At 49.6% G+C, this 22,699-nt stretch overlaps 5 protein-coding genes across 5 annotated transcripts; 3 read left to right on the top strand and 2 right to left on the bottom strand.

The window, feature by feature from the left end:
- Positions 1-719: 719 nt before the first annotated feature.
- On the top strand, positions 720-3,557 carry VTN49DRAFT_6025 (uncharacterized protein; the record flags this gene model as incomplete). The annotated part of the gene is made up of 3 exons (XM_069414148.1): positions 720-3,060; positions 3,113-3,382; positions 3,442-3,557. The coding sequence occupies 3 exons, from the start codon at positions 720-722 to the stop codon at positions 3,555-3,557; spliced, it is 2,727 nt and encodes a 908-aa protein (XP_069265423.1).
- Positions 3,558-4,192: 635 nt separating this feature from the next.
- On the bottom strand, positions 4,193-12,871 carry VTN49DRAFT_6024 (uncharacterized protein; the record flags this gene model as incomplete). Its single annotated transcript, XM_069414147.1, has 3 exons — positions 4,193-12,604; positions 12,659-12,748; positions 12,806-12,871. The coding sequence occupies 3 exons, from the start codon at positions 12,869-12,871 to the stop codon at positions 4,193-4,195; spliced, it is 8,568 nt and encodes a 2,855-aa protein (XP_069265422.1).
- A 1,949-nt stretch (positions 12,872-14,820) lies between these two features.
- VTN49DRAFT_6023 (uncharacterized protein) lies at positions 14,821-16,899 on the top strand (the record flags this gene model as incomplete). Its single annotated transcript, XM_069414146.1, has 2 exons — positions 14,821-16,584; positions 16,633-16,899. The coding sequence occupies 2 exons, from the start codon at positions 14,821-14,823 to the stop codon at positions 16,897-16,899; spliced, it is 2,031 nt and encodes a 676-aa protein (XP_069265421.1).
- A 2,349-nt stretch (positions 16,900-19,248) lies between these two features.
- On the bottom strand, positions 19,249-20,426 carry VTN49DRAFT_6022 (uncharacterized protein; the record flags this gene model as incomplete). Its single annotated transcript, XM_069414145.1, has 3 exons — positions 19,249-19,569; positions 19,708-20,065; positions 20,206-20,426. The coding sequence occupies 3 exons, from the start codon at positions 20,424-20,426 to the stop codon at positions 19,249-19,251; spliced, it is 900 nt and encodes a 299-aa protein (XP_069265420.1).
- Positions 20,427-21,068: 642 nt separating this feature from the next.
- Positions 21,069-22,391, top strand: VTN49DRAFT_6021 (uncharacterized protein; the record flags this gene model as incomplete). The annotated part of the gene is made up of 1 exon (XM_069414144.1): positions 21,069-22,391. One exon carries the CDS (start codon positions 21,069-21,071, stop codon positions 22,389-22,391), a length of 1,323 nt encoding a protein of 440 aa, XP_069265419.1.
- Positions 22,392-22,699: the final 308 nt, after the last annotated feature.

Below are 22,699 nucleotides of genomic sequence, written 5' to 3'. Positions count from 1 at the left end.
ATTGTAGACGATAACTATAATAAAAAGTCCTTTTCTTGCAGCCGATGCAGAATCGCTTCCTCATTACATGCCCGGGCGCTCTAGGTAGAAGGGACACTATCCGTCCAAGAAGCACACTTGATGCCTAGCTCGAATATCATGGTGTCTAGTCTCTGCATTTGCGAGTGAGAAGTCAATTGGCTTGATCGTTCATTTTCATGTGAAGAACAGACGTTGCAGGCAGCTTCATGTGCAAAACCGATGCCAAGAGCAAACACAAATGTTTAAAATTACAATTTGGCAATCATTCCGGAACCCCACTCGATTTTGACCAATGATCGTCATTGTTTCTCGATTGTAATTGGTGCGGGAGTTGCCGATCCGTCAGTTGGCAAACTTTTTCAAAATTTCAAAGCATTTTTTGCCATGTACCCCATATCTTGCCATTGGTCGCCCGGACTTTAGCCAGTTGGCCCCTGGGCCTGGGAGCGATTTGAGGATGACGGAGTCCCTTGGCGACCACGATCAATGTTTCATCTCAAGCTCGAAATGTCACGTTGAGGACGGTGGATTACTTCAAATTGCATGGATCGTCGGCATTTTCCGAGTGTCTAGAGAACTTCATCTTGTTCCTCCTTTGGAAGTCCTCATCTCCTTAGGTTGGTAGACTTACTGGTGCACGACGGTGATGCGACTCGTGCGACAGCGAAAGCCCAATCTAGAGATTCACCCCAGTCGAGATGAATAAGGAGGGAATTATGGGGCGCGATGAGGAGGCTGTTCCTCTGACGTACCGTTTGTCCGAGTCCGGCGCCCGCAGCTCGATCGATTCGTTGTCCACGGACGGCTCGCTATTGTATGGTGAATCGTCAAGTCTCGCAAAGCCAAAGCCGGAGTCGTCTGGCAACGTCGCCTATCATGGTCTCTCTGAGCAAGATGTCGAATCCGAATCGGCACACGGTCTCTTGGAGACCGCAAACTGGAAGAAGAAGGCGCGTCGTACATCAAGACTGTTGTGGATTGTGGTTCTCCTTTGCGTAGCCGGTTGGGCTGTGGCATTCGTTCTGTTCTTGGGAAAGCGGATCAAACACACTGATGTTGAGTTCATCGATCTTGAAGCTGATACCCGCGCCAACTACGGAAAGCCCATTACTCTGGAGTCGGTTCTCTCTGGCACATGGAGTCCCACGCGCCATTCAATTTCGTGGATCGCCGGACCCAACGGCGAAGATGGGTTGCTACTTCAGCGAGGAGGGTCTCCAGAGACCGGAGGTTACCTGCGAGTGGACGATGTTCGTGAGCGCAATGCCCCCGACAAGAACAGCAGAGGTTGGGTGCTTATGAACTCGTCCTCTGTGGTTGTGGATGGGAAACAACTTTCTGTCAATGGGCTTTGGCCGAGTCCGGACTTCAAATCGGTACTCGTCATGGCCGATCAAGAAAAGAATTGGCGGTATTCGTACACCGGGACATACTGGCTTTTTGATGTCGAGACCCAGACAGCCCAAGCACTGGATCCAGACGAGCCGGAGGGCCGGATTCAGTTGGCCACATGGTCTCCCCGTTCCGATGCAGTCGTATTTACGAGAGACAATAATTTGTACCTGCGGCGCTTATCATCGACCAAGGCTGTTCAAATCACCAAAGACGGTGGAAAAGACCTGTTCTATGGAGTTCCTGATTGGGTTTATGAAGAGGAGGTTTTCGAGGGTAATAGTGCAACATGGTGGTCGAAAGATGGGAAGTACGTGGCATTCTTGCGCACAAATGAGTCGATGGTCCCTGAATTCCCGGTTCAATATTTCATGCATCGGCCATCGGGGAAGGTTCCTCCACCTGGCCTGGAAGAATATCCCGAAGTGCGGCAGATCAAGTACCCTAAAGCCGGGGCTCCAAATCCAACCGTCAGTTTGGAATTCTATGACATGGAAAAGGACGAGGTTTTTAGAGTTGACAACTCTCAAGGATTCAATGACGATGAAAGGGTGATCTTTGAGGTTGTCTGGGCTTCCGAAAGCAGAGTTCTTGTGAAGCAGACAAACAGAGAAAGTGACATTCTCAAAGTCGTACTCATCGACGTGGCTAATCGCAGTGGCAAACTCGTGAGGTCGGAGAACATTACTGAAATCGATGGTGGATGGGTCGAGGTGTCCAAGTCAACCACTTTTGTTCCGGCGGACCCATCTAACGGCCGTCCTGCAGACGGCTATATCGAGATGGCAGTGCACGACAATTATAATCACCTGGCATATTTTACTCCGCTCGACAGCGATAAGCCGAAATTTCTTACATCCGGCCCATGGGAAGTGGTAAACGCTCCATCGGCAGTCGATCTGAGCCGCAATTTGGTTTATTTCGTTGCCACGAAGGAAGCTCCCACTCAACGCCATGTGTATAGCGTCAATCTGGATGGATCTGAATTGAAGCCTGTGACGAATACCTCAACCGGATACTATGAAGCGTCGTTTTCCAGCGGAGCGGGTTACGCCTTGCTTACCTATCTTGGGCCCTCGATCCCATGGCAGAAGGTGATCAGTACTCCAAGTAACCCCACCGCATACGAAGACATAATCGAAGAGAACCCAAAAATGAAGAATCTTGCGAAGGAATATGCTCTCCCAATCGAGATTTATGAGGATATCGTCATCGATAACTACACCCTTCCGGTGGTTGAACGTCGCCCACCACAGTTCAGTGAATCGAAGAAGTATCCGGTTTTGTTCTTCCTTTATGGCGGTCCCGGATCTCAGAGCGTGGATAGGAGGTTCAATATTGATTTCCAATCATACGTTGCATCTGCCCTGGGTTACATTGTTGTGACGGTGGACGGCCGAGGGACGGGCTATAATGGCCGCAGAGCACGCTGCATTGTTCGAGACAACCTCGGACATTGGGAATCCCACGACCAGATTGAAACAGCCAAGGCGTGGGCTCGAAAACCGTATGTCGACGAGAATCGAATCGCGATCTGGGGTTGGAGCTATGGTGGTTACATGACGCTCAAGACACTTGAGCAGGATGCGGGTCAAACGTTCCGTTATGGCATGGCTGTGGCGCCAGTGACTTCATGGAAATATTATGGTGAGTCCCTTCTTTCTTTCCAATCCCTGACATTTCGTTGACCGTTTTGAAGATTCGATATATACCGAACGCTACATGCACATGCCTCAACACAATCCCAGTGGCTACGAAAATTCCAGCATTTCGAACATGACGGCGCTATCGCAGGTTGTTCGGTTCCTGGTAATGCACGGCACTGCCGATGATAACGTGCACTTCCAGAACTCACTGTCTCTGCTTGACCATCTGAACCTGGCGGGCGTCCACAACTACGATGTTCATGTGTTTCCTGATTCGGATCATAGTATTCTTTTTCATAATGCGCATCGTATGGTGTATGAGCGTAAGTCTATTAATGTCGGATCCATGTTTTAATTGTCTGTTGACTGACTGAACTCCCAGGGTTGGCATCATGGCTTGTAAATGCATTCAATGGCGAATGGTATCGAATAGCGGATCCATTGCCAGACAAATCTTTTCGGAGATTGATGAGGAGGTTTTTGTCGATGTTTCAATAGACAAAAGACGCTGTATAATCGTGCTTCATGAATGTAAGTTGCTTTTCGGGATAATCACCGTACCTTTTGATACTGCTTCCGGTGTTAGTAAATATTTCGGGATAAATGCAATACCCTGTCACGAATGCTTCCCTTACCTGGTTAAACTGTCCTGAAGAAACACAGGACCTTTTCACCCTGTGGTCGAGGGCCTGACAGGATTAGCAGGGAACATTGACGCTGGCGGAGGCCAGATCGTTCAGAGTATGGACCCAGTCATAGGTTATATGGGCAATTCTGTGTGTTGTGCATTCCATCCAAATCCTGGGGGATTAGGGTTAGGGTTAGAGCGGCAACAGCCTCGGAGCTACCCTGATGTTGTGCTTTTGGCCAAAGGAGGCGGGTCGGTAAATCTCTTGTGGGCCAAGCAAGTAGGTTATCCCTTCGTTCACACTAGTTTTGTGACCAGACTGAAGTTTCGACAATGCAATTCTACCTAGAATAGTGCAGCAACCCAATGCAATTCATGTCTATTATCACGGCAATTGTGACAACATTCTATCAAATTCATCCAGAGAGTACATCAGATACATTCATTGCAGAAAAAAACACGAAAGACAAAACCCGACCCATACATAGAATGAATATCATAACAATCATACGTTCCGGCCCTCAGTTGGTTCGCCAAAAGCATTAGAGTTCCAGAACTCATCACGCATGAACGAGCTGACGTCCGAGTTGCGGTACTGCCGAAGCTCTTCACGCCGCAGCCCTTGCAGCACTTCCTCCGGTCCCATCACCGTGGAAGACCTCATCGTGCTTGAAGGATCCGAGACACGAGGCGCGAAGATGGGCAGGAATGGTTTCCGCATTGCCGCTGCATGCTTGCCGGATTCTGTGGAGGAGTAGCTCTGATCGGAGCTGAGTAGTGACCGTCCGTACTGCGAACCCCGCACCATCGATCCGCGGGATGTAGCGGCTTGAGAGTAGGCGGATGAGTTGACGGACGCCGATGTGCGCCAGGACACGACGACATTGCGTGGAATGGTGATGACTTCCTCGTCGACCGGCATGGCGGCTTCCGCCTCGTCACTTACGGTTCCTTCGGTCTTTTCTTTGTCCTCGATGCCAGTGCCGCGATGGCCGGACGAAAGAGCCTTCATGCTCTTACCAACCCACAGCATTTGCTCGTGCTCTCGCAGGTATCGCTCGCCGCTGAAGGACTTTTGTACGATTCCTCGGGTCATCATGCCCAGTTTGCGGCGATGCTCGCTCTTCTCGTACATTCGGCGGGTAACTGCGGCCACTTCCTCCGGCGTTGGGGATGATGACAGCTCAGGTACTGGCTCCGGGTCATCTGTATATTTGCTCCATTCTCCGAGCATGGCAAGCATGTTGATCTGCGCACGGGCCAGAGCTAGCGCATCGTTTGGCGCGACAACGGCACTGTATCGGGAGAAGTCATCCGGATCGCTGAGCACTCGAAGGGAGGCTCCCACATCGGTGCAGACTACGGGTGCTCCTGTCAACGCTGCCTCGCCCAAGGCCAGCGGAAGACCTTCCGACAGAGACGAGTTGAGGAAGAGCCATGTGTTCTCTAGAACCTTCATCGGATCAGCTGTACCACGGAGGGTGACGCGACCCCGAAGTCCCTTGGAGGCAATCAGTTCCTGGCATTCCGTCGAGTATGTAGGCGCTTTGTCGATGGCCCCGTAGATGTCCAGATAATAATCGTCAAACTTCCAGTGATTGATGATCAAGTCGGCGGCCAGAATTGCGGTCTTGATGTCCTTTGCGTACCACACGTGGGACAGCATGGTGACCGTCGGGCGCGGCGACTTGATTTCCTTGACCGGCGCGAACTTTTGCATGTCAGTGATGCCGTTGACAACAGGATCGACCTTCCTGCGGAAACGGTTCCGATGCTCAAGACTGCCTTGGCTCGTACCGATCTCGACCTCCCAGCCGGGATTGAAGAAATCCGCACACGGCGATACGATATCCGCGTGATGAAGGATCAGCACCGATGTCAACCTCAACAGACCCAGGAGAGCGTTTCGCACGAACGGTGGCAGCTTCGACAGTGCAGACGAGAGCACTAGGTTTGTTTCACGCCAGCTAATGGCGTGGTCCCAGATTTGAAGAGTGCAACCCCTCTTGATCTTGCACACAACTCCGTATGTAGCGCTGACGCTATGATGAGAGGCCTGGAAAACAGGAGGGACTTTCTTTGGAACCGGAATTGAGAAGATGAACAGATATCGGAACCAGAGCTCCAGTGCCGTGTCGAGGTGGCCAAGGGTCGGAAGCTCGGTGTCGAACCACTGCGTCGACGGAACGGCATTGGGCATATCCTGCGACAACCACAGATCTCGCCAGCATTCTTTGACAATCTCACTCGTCCAGACCTGACCCCAGTGCCGGAAGCTGTCGAAATACGTGTTGAGATTGACAAATGCTCTTGTAGCCTGTTGAATATCCGCATTGGACAGATTGACAGCGCGGGCACCTTTCACCAGTGCGGTGAGGATTGGAACGAAATTCGTTTTGATGTCGAGATCCGTGGCAGAAGTGTTTGAGTCATCAACTTCAGCATCCAATTTGTTCTTGAACAGGCCATGAGTCGGTGTCAGGAAGTCCAGACCCCATAACGGAATAACTTTGAGAGTCTGGACATTCTGTTCCGTTTGGTGCTTTGGAGTGCCAAAGTCGTTCGCGGACTCGCAGATCATATGCCACTTGATTGTCCGCAGGGAGTTGATCATGTCCCGTCGGCAGGCAGAGACACCGCCGCCTTCGTTCGGCCATGTACCCATATCAGATGCCATGACGTGCAGCTTGTCGCCACTGTCGAATGCAAAATCAGACGAACGTGTGAAATTGACGGCGTCACCACCAGATCCGAAGCTGAACAAGTCTCCCAACTTCATGGCCAAGGGAGTCCAACCAGACAGGGCGTCATCCAAATCCGCACTGGCCATGACTGCATCAGCTCGCAGATCGAGATACTTCTTCGCCGACGCCAGGTCACCCAAGTCGCGGTATCGCCAATATGGTGCCAGCACCTTGTCATGTCGGAGTAGTTTCTCGTCCAACCAGCGTACAATAACGCCGTCAAAGTCCACGCGTTCTTTCCACGCCTTCCAGAGGAGTGACCGAGCTCGCGCAGTAGATACGGGAAATCTCTTCTTTGTCAGACCAAGCATCCGAGTGACGAAGTTCGTGTTCAGACCGTCACAGAAGAGCAGTGGGTTGTCCTGCAGAAAAGTTGTATTTTGTGGCTTCTTCAGTACCCCCAGATGGTCGAATTCAATCATCGGCGGAGTTTGAATCTTCTGGCCGTTCAAAGAAGTAAAAATTGTCGGATGGAATCGGTGGTTGTACAGCCAGCGGCTTTCGTACACATCAGAGCCGTGAACAAAAGTTGCTTCCGTGACTTTGGAGTGAGGTATCCAGCGCTCAATCTTCTCTGGATGACGACGAGGTGGCGCACACCAGGAAACCGTGCAGCTCATGTATTCCAAGACAAACTCCGCGCGAAGAAGTTCATCGCCGAAGCGAGGATTCTTTCGGTAGTGGTACTTGAAGCGGACCAGATTGCCATCTCGGACGTAGGATCCAGATTCCACAAGGCCTTTGCGATTGTAATGAATGCTCTGCATGACATTTTTGCCACGAACGCAACGGCGACCCAGAGGAATCCGGGGGTTGACGTCTTTTGCCAATCTGAATCCTCTTTTGGCCGGGGAGCGGTAGTCGTAGTGGTATTCATTTACCAGTTGTCCCTTCTCGAACTCTTCCCGGACCTGAAGGAGCATGCTGTTTGTATAGCTGTTGACATACTTGAGCAGCTTCGTATCCTTCGGTTCCGATTTGTGTGTTCCGGTGTATATGCACAACCTGAACCCTCCAGCTTCTGGGTGTTTGAATGCGGTAAAAGTACCCTCCGGACTCTGGATAATCACCCTATCTCGCTTTATGTCAACGGTCATTCCCTTGGTCTCTTTCCAGAGCCGCTCAACATTGTCTCTCTTGTGGAAGAGGAAGAACATCAAAGCCACATCCTGTAACGACCTGGCGTAAATCCATACCACATTCAAGAACAGAATTAAGGGTCTGCTAATGAATTTTGGTTTGTTCTTCATCACGTAGTTGAACTCCCTTTGGAAATCTGGCTCTGCAACAATAGCCATGACCAAGTATTTGATCATAGCTCCTATTCCGTACCAGATGTTGCTCAGGATCATCCGAAGTCGAGAGACTTGTTGAGGCTGTTGGATGATGTAGCCGGCAGGATTAGGTCGTTTGGAAGATCCCGTATGCTTCTCCTCGCCGAGGACCGCGTAGTCCACAATGGTCATGGAAATGGCACATCCCAGATTGCATCGCGAAATATGAACCGCCAGTGCACTCGTGTCGAACTTGCAAAGACTATGCTCCAGCCACTGCCATTGTGTCTCTGTGACGTTGCAGGATTCACCGAGACAGCGACCTAGTAACGACTTCCGGATTTCACTTGGAAGCTTGTCCCAATGAATGTCAGGCTGGAAACCAAGGCAGAGTTGTCGAATGAGTTCGTTGTTGGCCCATTTGCGAACAAAGGATGGGTCTTGCTCTTCTCGCAGCCGGCGACTAACGGTTTGTGTTATTCCTGGACTCACGAATGATTCGGCGAATATGGCGTATTCATGCGGTATGTCCTGTAAGGCTTCCGCAGTCGCATGGACAAGGGTCTCCGCAATTATCCGAGTATTTTCAGTGACATCTAGGCGATTGTTGAATGACCGACCAACTGCAATCAAAATCTTCAAGTGGTCATCGCAAGTGCAGCTCAGAGCATGAATCCCGGGACCAATCTCATTCTCGAAGACGAGTTCGACCGATACCTTGTCTCTTTCCCAAGCTGCAACGGCCACCTGAATCATCTCCTCAACGTTCGGAAATGCCTCGCTCATTGTCGGCTCTGCCTTGCAAGAGAGGAGAAGTGTCTTGACAGCAGTACCTGGTTCGCTCTGCGGGTCAATCACCTGACGTGTCGTTGCTGGCGCATCGACGATCCTCTGATAGATGGTCTGAAGTTCTTGCTGAGACCACTCTGCGTCGATCCACGGAACAACATGTGCATGGAACGTCCGACCAAGGTCAATAGGTGACTGAGTCTTGCGCGGCATTCCAAGCTTGGCTGTCCATAGAGCCATCAGGGCTACCGACCATGTTGCGACACCAAGAGCAATGACACCAGAGTAAAGGAAGGACTCATCCGTTAGCCGAAGTGCGAGGCCAACAGGTAAAGCAATAACAACGCTTGCAAGCAGGGGCTTGAATGCATGCGGTCCGGAAAAGATCTTGGTGTATTGATACCATAGGAGCCCCGTGTAAGCAAGCACGTAGGCGCAATACATGATCATGGCATCGAGAGAATTTGTAAAACCCCACACGAGGCCGCCAGTCAAAGCAATACTCCAGACGTGCCACATCAAGAACTTGAACAGTGTCTTCCAATAAACCCGTCGTTTGACTTGAAGAGCATGTTTCTGGGCTGTCCTGATATCACCAGCCGACTTGATAGGAAGAGGGGTTTGTTTGCCGAGGAGCGCATGCAAGTGCTGTGCCCTCGTATCGAGCAGAACAGCACCGATCAGATAATATGCCAATCCAAGCCCAATTGCTGTGCGTGCTGGGTTATGAGCCCCGACAGTGAGACCAATCAATTGACCGCCACACAGAAGGTCAACCCATTTGTCAAGAAGAGCGATGACGAAATAGAGAATCCCGCAGCCAACCTCTGCCCCTGATTGACGCCAGTGAATGAAAGCGTTGTGCAGTCGGATTCCCTTCTGTGCACTTCGCAGAGTATCAAGAGCAACCTTGGTTTGGATGTTCCATCCCGAGCTGTACGGTATAGGTCTTGGGATATCAGCATAGCGGCAATACCAGTCGATCAAAAAGTTGGTCGCATCCCAGTCCCTCGCAAGCTCCGCAACCAGTCCATCTCGACTTCGCTTGGTAAAGAAGCCTTTTTTTCTCTCCGCAAGGACTTGGCTCAATAAAGCTTCTCGACACATTTTCAGAGCTGCTGGATCCGTCATGCTGTCAAGCACCTTCTCGTTATTCCCAGCGTAATTCGCTATATACCACTGGCGAATCTCAGCGTCATTTGTGAAACGGATCTTCTGGTACCACGTCGCCCAGTTTGCGCTGGTGGCACGAAGCCCCAAAACGAGCAGGGCGAGAAAGACATACAAGACAATCAAGTATATCAATGAATCGTATCCCACGAACACGGTAATGATGGGTGCCAGGAATAGAACGGGTATGCAGGAGAGAATGATTTTCCGGCCAGATAGATAAGGTGTTGAGGGGAAGGTGTAGCAAGCGATCGTGGCGAACAGCGTCAGGTATGCCGTGAGGGCGATGAGGTAGAGGGAAAACAGAACTGCCTCACGCGGTCCTCTAACACACGAAATGACAATGAAGCCGATGACTGCGCCTAGAAATGTGAAACCGAGACCGGCAATCAGGCGGGTTAAGACGAACATGTTCATGGCCGAGAAAGCCATCGAGACCAGATAGTAAGATCCACCACATGAGATCCATGTCCCGATGGCGCCGGAAAGCAGCAAAGAAATCATCAGCGCAATGGTAGCCATCTCCACGTCTTGCTCTGACATCCAGCTGGACAGATAGAGTCCTCGGCCAATAAATGTGAGGAGAATGATATCAATCAACGCTGGAATTGCAAATATGCTCAGGAACGTAAATCGTTGATATCCGGGCATGGTAGGCGCCTTCTCTTCAGGATCAACATCAATCTGAGCTCCCGCATAGGCCGTAGCTAATTCTGGCGCTCCGTTCACCCAGAGGGGAGGCTGGCGTTCACCATAGTACTCCCTGAACCTGTCGGATAAAAGCTTTCCGAAACAGCTGGGAGACATGTCGAAGTACGCCTCGCAACGAGATCCCAGGGCAAAGCACTCAGCGAAAGCCGCAGCTTGATCGGACTGGTTATTGAAGAGAGGGTTGCGGTCGGTGACTTCGGCGTATATTTCATCGAACGCAAGCTTTCTGGTGGCGCAGAATATGGACAAAGCAAGCATATCGACATGAGCATTGATGGAGCCTCTCTTTACGAGATCGCCGAGAGCTTCTGTGATTGCCCTTAGTTCGGCTTCCCGTCGATTCTTCATGATTTGAACCAGCACATGCTCCACTTCATAGAACAGCTCTAATGACTCTCCGAAGGAGGGGAAGCTGCGATTCTGACTGCTGTACCATGCGATTCTGGAGTGAAGTAGTTGCTCAGCAGAGACCTCCCCACTGAGATATCCAGTTGTGTTCAACTCTTTCAGCTGGGACAATGTCGGCCCATCAATGAGCTTTTGACGAATGTACGCGCATATATTATCCACCAAGTCAGATTTCGTATCTGCCAGGGACAGATGTCGAATACACGTCAACAGCTCGGAAGGAGTCATAACGTCGATATCGTGCACCAAGCGCCGCGGAAGACCAGTGTCTTCCACCAAGTCCTTCGACCACTGGGCGAAAGCTGTCTCAAACTCGAAACAGACATGGCGAGGGAATCCTTTGCTTGAAAGAAATGTATGCAGCACTGTTCCCACGAGACCGGGCGCATTTTTAGACAAAAATACCTCAAAGAAGTCCGGGTCAGCCTGATAAACAGCCCAAAAACGATTTTCCGAATCCTTTCGAAAGCCAGAGTCGAGACCCAGATTCACCCGTAGGAACTTATTCGAGGCGTACGTTGAAAGTTCTTTGACAGCGGCCACACCTTCGGAATGCCAGGAAAGGTTTGACGTCTGAAGGAAACTATCATGAAATTGTTTCAATAGGAGCCCCATATCTTGCAGTTTTGTAGCAGCAACAGGATGCAAAAGGCCCAGATTTTTCAGTCGCTGTTGTGACTGCAGGATTTCGGTAAACGCAGCGGCGGTAACTTCTGCACCAAGTGGAAAGCAGCCGAGTCCTGTTATTTCCGTTCCAAGAATCGAAAGGGACAACGGATTTCCAGAAGGCTTCCTGGGCGAAACCCAGGCAGGTGGACTTGGCAAATTGATATGCTCTGGATTTTTATGCGATGGCGATGATTCCTTCGAAGCAAGAAAGGCACGCAAAGACGGAAACAATTGCGCAAGCCGTTGCCATGAAGACCCAAATCCATTTTTCGATGAAATCGCAGTATTAGATCGCCAGATATCGTGAATTGCCATGACTTGCGAGTCTTTAAGCCAGCCAAACGCGGATATTGGCTCCAGGACATTGATGTTAACGGATGCATCGGTCAGGGCACGTTTTGGCCCAATCCAGGTCAACACGCTGTAAAAATTGCACCACTGCAGCGCACGTCGAATGACAGCGTTTGAGAGAACGACATTGTCGTCCACCGTTTCCCACGACATGACAACGAAGTCCCTCATGCAAGCTTCGGCAACAAATGATTTGATTGTATTCCTCAGAGTCGTCATCTGGAAATAGTCTCGTTTTTCGCCATTCAGCATGATGCTTGCATTTCTGAGAACAAGCCCCGAGATGCACTCATCTCGCAAAATTTTACCGTCACTGAGGAAGCTAGGGGGAGCTGTCTCAAGGTAGACCTCCAAACCAGCTCTCTTGAGAGCCCATATCAATTGCTTTAACACCGATGGACTGAAAGCTGTTTCCCACTCTGCAAGGAGAATTCCGGAGAAGTTGGCGGCGTTGAATCCTTGACGAATGCCGCCTGTGATATTCTCAATCGCCGTGATAGTGCTTCCAGTAGCTCCTTTCAACAATCTCAAGTTCACTCTACCCAGAAATCGAGTGTTCTCGGCGGTCGAGATGGCCGTTAGGGTGCCTTCGGCGAACGGATCAACAATGAGAAGATCCCATTCTTGCAGTAGTCGTGACTCATCCACCGTGAGAGGGTAGTGGAAATCACCCAAGTAAACGCCGAATGAGGAAACCTTCCGCTTTCCAGAACGAGAATCAGGCAGAGTCAGGTGTTGACCAGCGAAGTGCGCAAGATGATCGGTAACTTCATCTGGTACAACTTCTTTGCGTTCTCGCGACTGGGATCGTTCTCCATCAGAAGTGTCCTTTGTGCCAGACATCGGAATACATACCCTCCATCGGCGTAACAATCTTCGTATTACAGAAAAGATTATATAGCAACATCCAAGCGTAATGGCAGCTGCTACGAGCCCTGCCAGAAACTAGACACACGGTTAGAAAACATCATGAATTCGAGAACTGTTAGCTTCCAGGCATACCAATTGCCACCAATGCTCATGTGTCTGTCTCCAGGGGACAGGCTCGGTGGGATCGATATTAGCCATTTTTGACGAGACCAGCCTGATTCACAGATCCTCCGACTTCAGCGAGACCATGCTACACCATTTGATACCATCTATTCTCTGAGTATTTTTGAACAGACCAGCGGAACTATAAGCGAGGGTCGTGTTTGTTCGAGCGATTGACAATCAAAAGTGAAAGAGAATCCGTAGAAGAATACACTGAGAAGCCGAAAACAAGACTTCAACGAGAGTGAGTGTTCAACAATGTGAAGGTCCGAAGATGAGAGAGAAAGATCACCGATTATTTCTTCGATGATCAGTGCCTATCGAACATAGGCTAATAGAACAAGTAACTATAATAACTACTATAACTACCTCTACCGTGTTGAGGACCCATGTCGATCTTGCGCCATCGGATTCGCCAGCGACAACTCAGCAATTAGGTTAACTGGCAGCAATTGCAGGCGAATGAAACGGTGTCTAAGAAAAGACACAATCTTGCACAGAAAGACAAAGGCGGGGGGACTAACTCGTGTTTCATGCCAATTCATACGGACAGGCACTCCGTACTCTGGACAAACAATACCTAATTATTAGCCTTTGGTGCCTCCATGTGGCGGTTCATCGAGGCGGCTGCAAGAAGTGAAGATGAGGCGGAGAGACTCCCAACTTGTCAAGGGATCCATCTTCTGTTAGAGAAGACCAGGCAAAATCTCATAAAAAGCGCTGTTGAATCTGATATGGCAGATCATTCAAAGCTAATTTTTTTGGTACGAGATATACGGATTTATTACCCGATAGTATCGTAACGTAAGAACGCAAACTATCCGATACGTAGTTCTCGGCCCAGTTGGCTCCTATGTTACCAGTCTACAGAGTAGTGTTGCATATTTAGAGCATATTTACGAACGACGTACGGTAATTATATTGTACCGCGTACTAACTACTGTATATGGACAGTTAGGGCTTTAGGCCGCAGTTGGCGGCTTGGCCAAGTTTGCTCTGCGGATCATGTTTCAAAAGTAACTCCACTTCTCGGCGTACAGGCTGCTCGGCTGCCAGCATGGCCATCGAGACTCCAATGGACCATTGATTCCCCGAGCATGTTCGATCTTCTCCGTCCGGAATGGGCCGATAGCCGACAAGGATCTCCACTCGCTCCGCTCGTTGGGCGATCCTTGGCAATGATTCCCAATGATCAGTCCTGGTCTGGAGATAAGCTTCTCGTCAAAGACAAATTGCCTTTGTGTCTGCATGGGAGGTTTCCTGTACGCGAGTCATTCCGCTGCTGACCATCGTCACTGCGACAAACGACAATTACTCGTAGAAGGAGAGGAGCTGCCGACAGAAGATGTCAGGTACCGGTGGCTTTGGCTGGCGGTTACATCTCCTAGATCCTTAGGTTAGTTATTTGACGGCGGGCACTTAGCTGATCATACGACTGTAGAGCAAGAGGACGAGTACGAGTAGATACCTACATCCACATTCTGTCGAAGGCTGGCTGGAACTTTGGTTAGCGCGCTAATGCGCATCGTCAGTTCCCGAACATCCAACCCCAAACATCAGACTGGAGAAGCTGACCATTCCTGAATCAGATCCTAATGTCATCCAGCCCAACTCGTGAAAAATTTTCTAGCAGTCTACAGAATGCGGTTCTTTAGGTATCAAATTCGACTTGTCACACGTTGCCTAGGTATCGCGAACTCTAGTGTAGCAAGGTTGTTTACATTGTGATGTTAGCCAGGTTTATAGCTCAGAATCCAGCAGCTTGCTGTGCAGCCCTCTCTTTAGACTCATTGTTATAGGCATGCTACGGAGTACTTAACTGAGTGAATCCGCAATTTCGAGTATCGCTCACCATTCATTGATCTGATTGGCGTTCGTCATTCCTCGACACTTCCGGCACCCGGAGACAGTTTGGATCTTTCGAGTGTCGGAACCAATTGAAAAGAACGTCGAGAGTCGGTAGCTACCAAGTCCTCACCGTCACGATGTCCTTAAGTCCAGCCTGGCAAACTGATGCCGCTGTTGCTGCGGCCAATGTTCAGTCAACTATCCTAGTCATTGCCAAAGATGCCGCCTCCGTGTCAATCGCAACGTCTGGACTCAATGGATACGGCATTCCATTTAGTTCATTGATCGTCCCTGAGGGAGGAGCAGAACTCCCTGAGTTGAACAGCAGCTCTGGAGGAAACTTCGGAGGTATTGTTGTTGCCAATGAAGTCGCTTATGACTATGGCGACCAGGGTGGGTTTCGCAGTGCCTTGACAGACGATCAGTGGAATCAACTCTACGCCTATCAGTTAGAATATGGTGTTCGAATGGTCCTCTACGACGTTTACCCTGGACCCAAGTACGGCACAAAAGCGCTCGGCACCTGTTGCTATGATGGCGAGGAGCAGGAGGTATCGTTCACGGATATCAATGACTTTCCAACCTCTGGTATCAAGACTGGGGCTGGCGTTAGCACCCAGAACATAATGCATTATCCAGCGACCATCTCGAACACTTCAACGACAAAGGAAATCGCTCAATTTGCGCCCAATAGCAAGTTTCAAGAACCGAGCACCGCCGCCGTCATCAACAATTTCAATGGCCGCCAGCAGATGGCTTGGTTTATCGGCGTCGACACATCATGGAGTGCTACGTCAAATTACTTACAGCATGCCTGGATAACCTGGATAACGCATGGGCTCTACGCTGGATACCGACGCGTCAATCTGAACACCCAAGTGGACGACATGTTTCTCGACACTCCTCTCTACCATCCTAATGATTCGATTTTTCGGGTTCGCCCTGAGGATATGTCCATCATCAAGGATTGGGTGTCAGACGTCAATAAGAATCTGAACCCCGGCAGCGATTATTTTGTTGAAGTCGGCCACAACGGCAACGGGAACATCGAGTATAGCGCCAAAATCGATGCAGACGCTTGCAATGGGGGGGCAATCGAAACCAAAGAAGTTCCTGCCACTCCCCCCGAATTCAAAAAACCTCTCGGAACCGGCACGGATGCGTGGCCTGAGACTCCGAAGACTTATAATTGGAGTTCGGCTTGCACTGATTTGGATCCCCTTATGAAGTGGTGGTCAACGCCTGAAAATCGAGATGCATTTGGAATTATCTCACATACCTTCACCCATCTCAGCGAAAACAATGCGACGTACGATGACGTTTATAAGGAGATTTCTTTCAATATCGAATGGTTAAAGCAAACCGGTCAGGACCAAGGTGCTCGCTTCACTGCGAATGGTCTCATCCCCCCCGCAATCACTGGCCTTCATAACGGCGACGCGCTACGGGCTTGGGCTGACAATGGCATAACGAACTGTGTGGGCGATAACAGCCGACCTGCTTTGATGAACAAAGACAACGTTATGTATCCATACATCACCACTGTGGAAGCAGACGGCTATGCTGGCATCCAAGTCAATCCGCGCTGGGCAACTCGTATCTATTACAACTGTGACTCACCTGAGTGCACGACTAAGGAATGGATCGACACATCCGCCGGTTCGGGCGACTTCAACAATCTCCTTGCAGCGGAGAAGTCCGACACGATGCGCAACCTTTTCGGCTTGAATCATGCCGGGTATATGTTTCATCAAGCCAATCTCCGAGTTGCGGACGTCGAACCTATTACAGTCAATGGGGTGACGGCTAAGCTATCAATCTTCCAAGCCTGGGTAGAAACCATTGTTCAAGAATTTGTGCGTTTGGTCGACTGGCCTCTCATCACTCTCAAGCACGCTGATGTAGGTACCACGCTCTCTCTTAGGAACTGAGTGCTAACTGGAAGGAAGATGTCGGACCAGTTTGCTGCTCGACAGGCCCGTGATGCGTGCAAGTACCGGATGAGCTACAGAATCGAAGAAAGCAAGATTACCAGCGTGACGGTCGATGCTGAGGATTCATCGTGCGGCGCTGAAATTCCGATAACTTTCCCAGTCAAGCCAACTAGTACGAACGACTTTAGAACAGAGCAACGTGGCAAGGATCCCCTGACAGTCTGGGTGAAACTTTCCGGCTTGCCTGTCACCTTCGATTTGTCTTCCCCTATCCCTGTGTGAATATTTTCGGTTCTCAATTCATCATTGCGTCAATACTATTATTGTAATCCAGCATTCTCTATTCATATTGATATGTTTGTCATAATTCGGATGATCCTGCTCGCAGGCTTGCCTCAAAGCCAGGTTTGGAATCTTGTCTCAAATGCCGGCACACCAATGACAGAGTCCGTAGTCTAAATTCGAACTCATATGCATCACGCCATAGACAAGTAGTCGTAATCCTTGCTCTTTTCCCATCTGGTATCTATTCCAGAAGGGTCGATCGGGCATATGGGAACAAGATTACGAAAGCCACGAGAGGTCCGGCGTTGCTCTATGCTCACCGAGAATGTAGAGGTCAGACATGCCCACGTCAACACTGAATTGATCACACCACGAATAACAAGTCAGGCAGTTCTAGAAAAAAACTACTTCCCGCAGTATGGAATCGCCGGTGAAAGACTTGCAATCAGGTCCAACACACAAAAGGAGAGGCAGGTAAAGCCGAGCTGGCAGCAGCCACTGGCGGTCTGAGAGGCGTCAGTTATGGGAAAGCTAAGAACCTCCTACCAGGTAACAAGAGCACTCTCCTGGCATCGCTCCAATTAAGACTTGGATAATGCATAATTGGGCGAAGTCTTCGTCGACACGCTCTTTGGTTTGAATGCTTTTGTGTTTCTCATTGATCCTCAACATAGCCAAATAAAGCTGCTAATATTGTGTTTAGTGAGCTCGTCAGGGCTCGTGTCCTGGGTATACGTTCCAGATGGTTGCCACATTTGGAAGCTTTTATCAAATTCCCAGCTCATCGTCACCGCTAGCCGCGCCTTGAACTCCTCGCGGTACCACAATCTCCACATCATGACAAATTCAATGGCCAAGGGAAAAATCTGATCAATCAACTGAGCGATTCTGGTTAGCAGTAGGACAATGGCTTCACCACTGAGCATGTTTGATATTGAGATAGCTGGAAATTCTGCCCATGACGTGAGAACACAAAACATCCTCTTCAGCGTCCTTTCCACTCACTCTACTCATCAACTGTCTACTGCGACTTCATATTCGAGTCATCAATCGTAGTTTAATTTACAGAAGTTCCGATCTCTCGATCCTGAATCTGCAGAAAGTAGCGTAACGCGTCACAATATCCATGGCTGATACAACGCCAAAATATTGCCACTGCAAATCGGACTTTTCGTGAAGAAACTAGTACTCAAGCTCGCGCATAGTAGCTCCAACATAGAAGCGCGTTCGATTGCGTGATCATGGACTATTAGCGCCAGTTACCTGCAGGATGGGTCCCCGGTTGCAAGCGAAATCCCGGGGCGAAACGAAAAATCGAATTGTTACGGAGTAGATACGGAGTGGTTACAGGCAGTCATTCGTAATACAAAGTAACGTAGTTGGTAGATAGAAACTACTAGTACATATCCACCAGTCTGTACCTGACTACCTGCAGGCGGCTCATGTGGCTGAAAATGGTTGACAATTTGTTTGATCGGCAAACCATGAAACGAACTCCTCTGCGAGTTCAAATCGATTGCATTAATTGCCAATGGCTTTGATAAGCGCGGCAGGCAGCACAACACGAACAGGAGTTCTCCTCTGGCGCCAAAAGCATCCAAAACTTTGGTTATTGAACACGATGTACGAGTACTCGATAGGTACCGAAGGCTGGCTGGCAGTGGATCAAGTACGTGAACTGTAAGTACTGTACCTACAGAGTGTACTCGGCACTTTACTTGTCGTAGTCCGACTACAGCCACACGATGTTCGACCGGGCCAAGTCTCGCTTCTAAGTCTACCCTAGCAACGAATATTCTCTAACTGTACGGAGTAAGGCTCACCGAGATACGGTAACATCGACGAGGGTTCTCGGGATGAACGAGTGAGCTGGTTCGATCGTTTGATTCCCAGAATAGAAAAATTTGGTATGGCCATGAAACATGCAGATCTGTGGCCGATTAAACTTTTGGATCTGAGCTTATTGGCGCAAGCTAAACTGTAACTGGTTAGAGGATGTTCGGTTGATCACCTTCGGAACGTCGGGTAGTCAATCATCGAACCCTTGACCCACCGTGAGCGCCACGAGTCCGTCTGACTGGTCCGTGAGGCTCCAAGACAAGCATATGGCCTACTCCTTCCTAAGTAATTGAATTTACCAATACACTAAACCACATACACTAAACCTATCAGTTGGCGTACTGAGCCTGGCGTCATTCGTCCACAACTCCAATTGAACGATGGCACCATTTCGAGGAACAATCCTTGGAATACTAAGTAACCATGTTCATAAAATTGAGAAGACAGACTAGGAAGAAAGAAATTTCATAACTGGGCATGATAGTAAGACAGCGATCACCAATCAATCTACTGATCCATCAAGTCAACAAAGGCATCCCACTTCGGCCCAAATCCGGCGTAATAATCTTCCTTCTTTAGAGTGATAAACACCTCGTCCGCAACCTTTCGAGCCTCTTTGACCAAGCTGCGCAGATCAGAGTCGCCGATGTCAGTTGGAACGGAGTGTATGATCGCACACAAGGCATTTCGGTTGCCATTCGCGACCTTTGAGAAGACCTTCTGGTCGTTTCGGTGCAGAAATGTGTCGTAGGTATCTTCGAAAATCACAGTAGTGTCCGCTGTAGATAGGTAGCGGGGATCGGGAACAGCGCCGGGATTGTGCACAACCTATACAGTATAGTCAGTTCAGGTGCGGATAATTGCACCGGAAAATTGCATGGGCAAATACGACGCAGTAATACGACGATTCGGCGTGGATTTGCCGAGAAGTCTTTCAATATCGAATGTGGGGATGAAAGAACTTACTGTGTTGTCTGGACCCAGGCCCTTGCTCTGCTTGACCAGCGAGGTGAGTTCCTGGTAGTATGCCAAGGCGTTCTCGTCGAAGGCCTGAGGCGTCTCATCAAAGAAAATCCCGTTAACAGCGAGGCTTCCGTTGGCAGACCGTGCCGGCCAGGCAGCGTATGTTTCAACATCTTCACGGACCAGCGCTATGTCTCTGTTGGCATAGGTGGTAGCCACATAGCCCAACAACCGAACGTTGTCGAACCGCCGTAGTAATGGGATTTCTCTCGTATAGTTGGCATCCGGCAGTGGATTGGGACCTGGACCACTACCTGGGTTGATCACAATTGTGAAGTTGAGCTCCGGATACCGTTTGATGCTGTAACATCCTCATTTATTAATAGCAAGCCCTCAACGACTCATGGAAACAACACCACCTGCAGGTATGCCCGGTCGCAGGCGAAGTTAAATTTATCGGGGAACGGGAAGAGAAAAAGAAGCCGAATCATCATCACTTACACATCCTCAAGCGGCGACCAAGCCCCTGGCGCCGGGTAGACATAGAGTGGAACGAAAACAGTAGATTTCGGACCCATGCTCCTGGCTTTCTTTCTCAGCGTAATGACAACTGCCGGCGGAATAACTATTGCGAGGATCGCAATGAAACAAAAGAGTCCAAGGAAAATGCGGAAACGGCGCGACTTTAGGTAGCCACCACGGATCCCTTTTTCGGCCTCCATGCTGTGCACGCAGTGGAAGAGTACGAATTAGCATGTGCCAACTTCAGGTCCAACGGTTTAGAAAACAAGTTAGATTGGTTCCTTTCCTTCGAACTAGGTATATCACAAATAAAAAATAGCAGTCCTGTTAAATAAAGACACCTCTAGACCTTGCTGAGTTGTAAGTGACCCACGCTGGCCCAGAGCGTATTGTTATGCGGTTCTGAATTTTCCTTGGAGACAGGAAAAGTGTCAGAGCAAAAAGAACGTGAGGCGGAGAGGGTAAGCCTTTATGGCCCAAAGTAGCGCATGGTAGCGTCTAGATGCAGGCAACGAACTCAATCAATGGTGGCAGAAGCCCACTTGTAGATCCAAGCAGCCTGTAGGACCTCGCGAAATCTGTCTCAGCAAGACACAGAGGAAAAACCGCGGATGGAATCTACAGATGCAGCCCAATCAATCATCACCAGTAATACGTGCCAAATTGAGCATTCGACCTAGAATTCCTCTCGTAGCGTCCATATAAAAAAGAGCCCTCTGATCAGGTGAACTAGGAACGCCAGATTCGATTAGTTTCTTGTCCAGCATTGAAATAGCATATTTCTCTAATTGTTCATCGTGGCTCATTTCATTTCGTTTCGATTTTCATTTACTTGTCCGCCAATGTTCCAGTTCAATTCGGGAGACATGATAGTTAGCCCTCCTCGAAGCGATTCCAGCTCCCCAGCACCGGCATCTTCGCCGTCCGGATTCAGCACGCCAGCAACATCATCTTCCGTGCTATTTGACAATGCGATCAGCAACTTGAGCATACTGCAAGGTCTACTCTCCGATGACCAGTATGTTCTAGTCACCGGGGGGCTTGGTTACATCGGAAGTCACACAACCTTGGAACTTCTGAAGGCGAACTACAATGTCATCGTGATTGACAATCTCAGCAATGCCTTCGAAAGTGTGGTCGATCGGATCAACCTGCTTGCCAAACAACACCATGAAAAGGAGGGAACTCCGATGCCGATATTTAAATATTACTGTCAAGACTACCAAGATACTGACGCTCTGAGATCGCTCTTGGATGAATACAAACTTCCATCTCGCTGGGGAGCGCCGAAATCGAAGATCATCGGTGTGATCCACTTCGCCGCACACAAAGCCGTCGAGGAGAGCATTCGAAACCCGTTGAAATACTACTCCAATAACGTTCGCGGTTTGATTGACTTCGTCGGAACCCTTGACGAGTATGGAATCAAGACTTTCATATTCTCGTCCTCTGCAACCGTTTACGGAACCCTCGCAACATCCGGCTCTCCCCTGAGAGAGGAACTATGCGTTCACAAGACTGAGGTTGTGGAACACCCCGATGGATCGCGCAAGACCGTTCAGCCAGGAAGTACTGGAATCACCAACCCTTACGGGAGAACGAAATGGATGTGTGAAGCAATCTTATCAGACCTTGCTCTCTCTGATCCAGAGTGGACGATCGTCGCGCTGAGGTACTTCAATCCCATCGGATGCGACTCATCCGGACTTCTCGGCGAGGATCCAAGGGGTACTCCAACCAACTTGCTTCCGGTTGTGGTCAAAGTCATGACAGGACAAATCCCCGAGCTGCGGGTGTTTGGCACTGACTGGGACACCGACGACGGTACCGCTGTTCGAGATTTCATCCACGTCACTGATCTTGCACAGGGGCACATTGCAGCCCTGAACGCAGCTGTACACGGTGCGCTGCGGGAGAATTTCCGCACGTTCAACTTGGGAACAGGAAACGGCCACTCTGTAATGGAAGTTGTCGAAACAATGGAAAAGGCGACGAAGAAGCCTATTCCACGGAAAGCTGTTGACCGCCGTGCTGGCGATGTCGGCTACTGTGTGGCCGCCGCCGGACGATCCAAGGACGAGCTTCAATGGACAACACACAAGACTTTGACCGATGCTTGTAACGATATCTGTACCTTTCTCAAGGTAAGCGGTCATTTGGGTTGAGATGTATCATTTTTGTGCATGAAACCAGATTTCCTCTGTTTTGAATTTTCATGAGTTATGGGTTTGACGTTGTTAGAAAGAGCTGTCAGCGTTTCATATCTTGTGTTGCATACTGTCATGGAATGTGCAAATAGAATAGACACTATATAGGGCAAGATGCTGGTATTGCATGCGTTTCTTTTTTCTGCAGATAATTCTGTTACATGTATTATCCGGGTAGATTCATTTAACAGCTATGACCTGCCAGGCCATGATGAATTACCGCTTCTTCTCCACCCTCGGAAGTGGGCAACTCTAGACATGCTGAT

The sequence above is a fragment of the Thermomyces lanuginosus genome (genome assembly GCF_041956635.1).
Source record: "Thermomyces lanuginosus strain ATCC 200065 unplaced genomic scaffold VTN49scaffold_40, whole genome shotgun sequence".
NCBI classification, from domain to species: domain Eukaryota; kingdom Fungi; phylum Ascomycota; class Eurotiomycetes; order Eurotiales; family Trichocomaceae; genus Thermomyces; species Thermomyces lanuginosus.
This window is presented reverse-complemented; position numbering and strand designations above follow the sequence as displayed.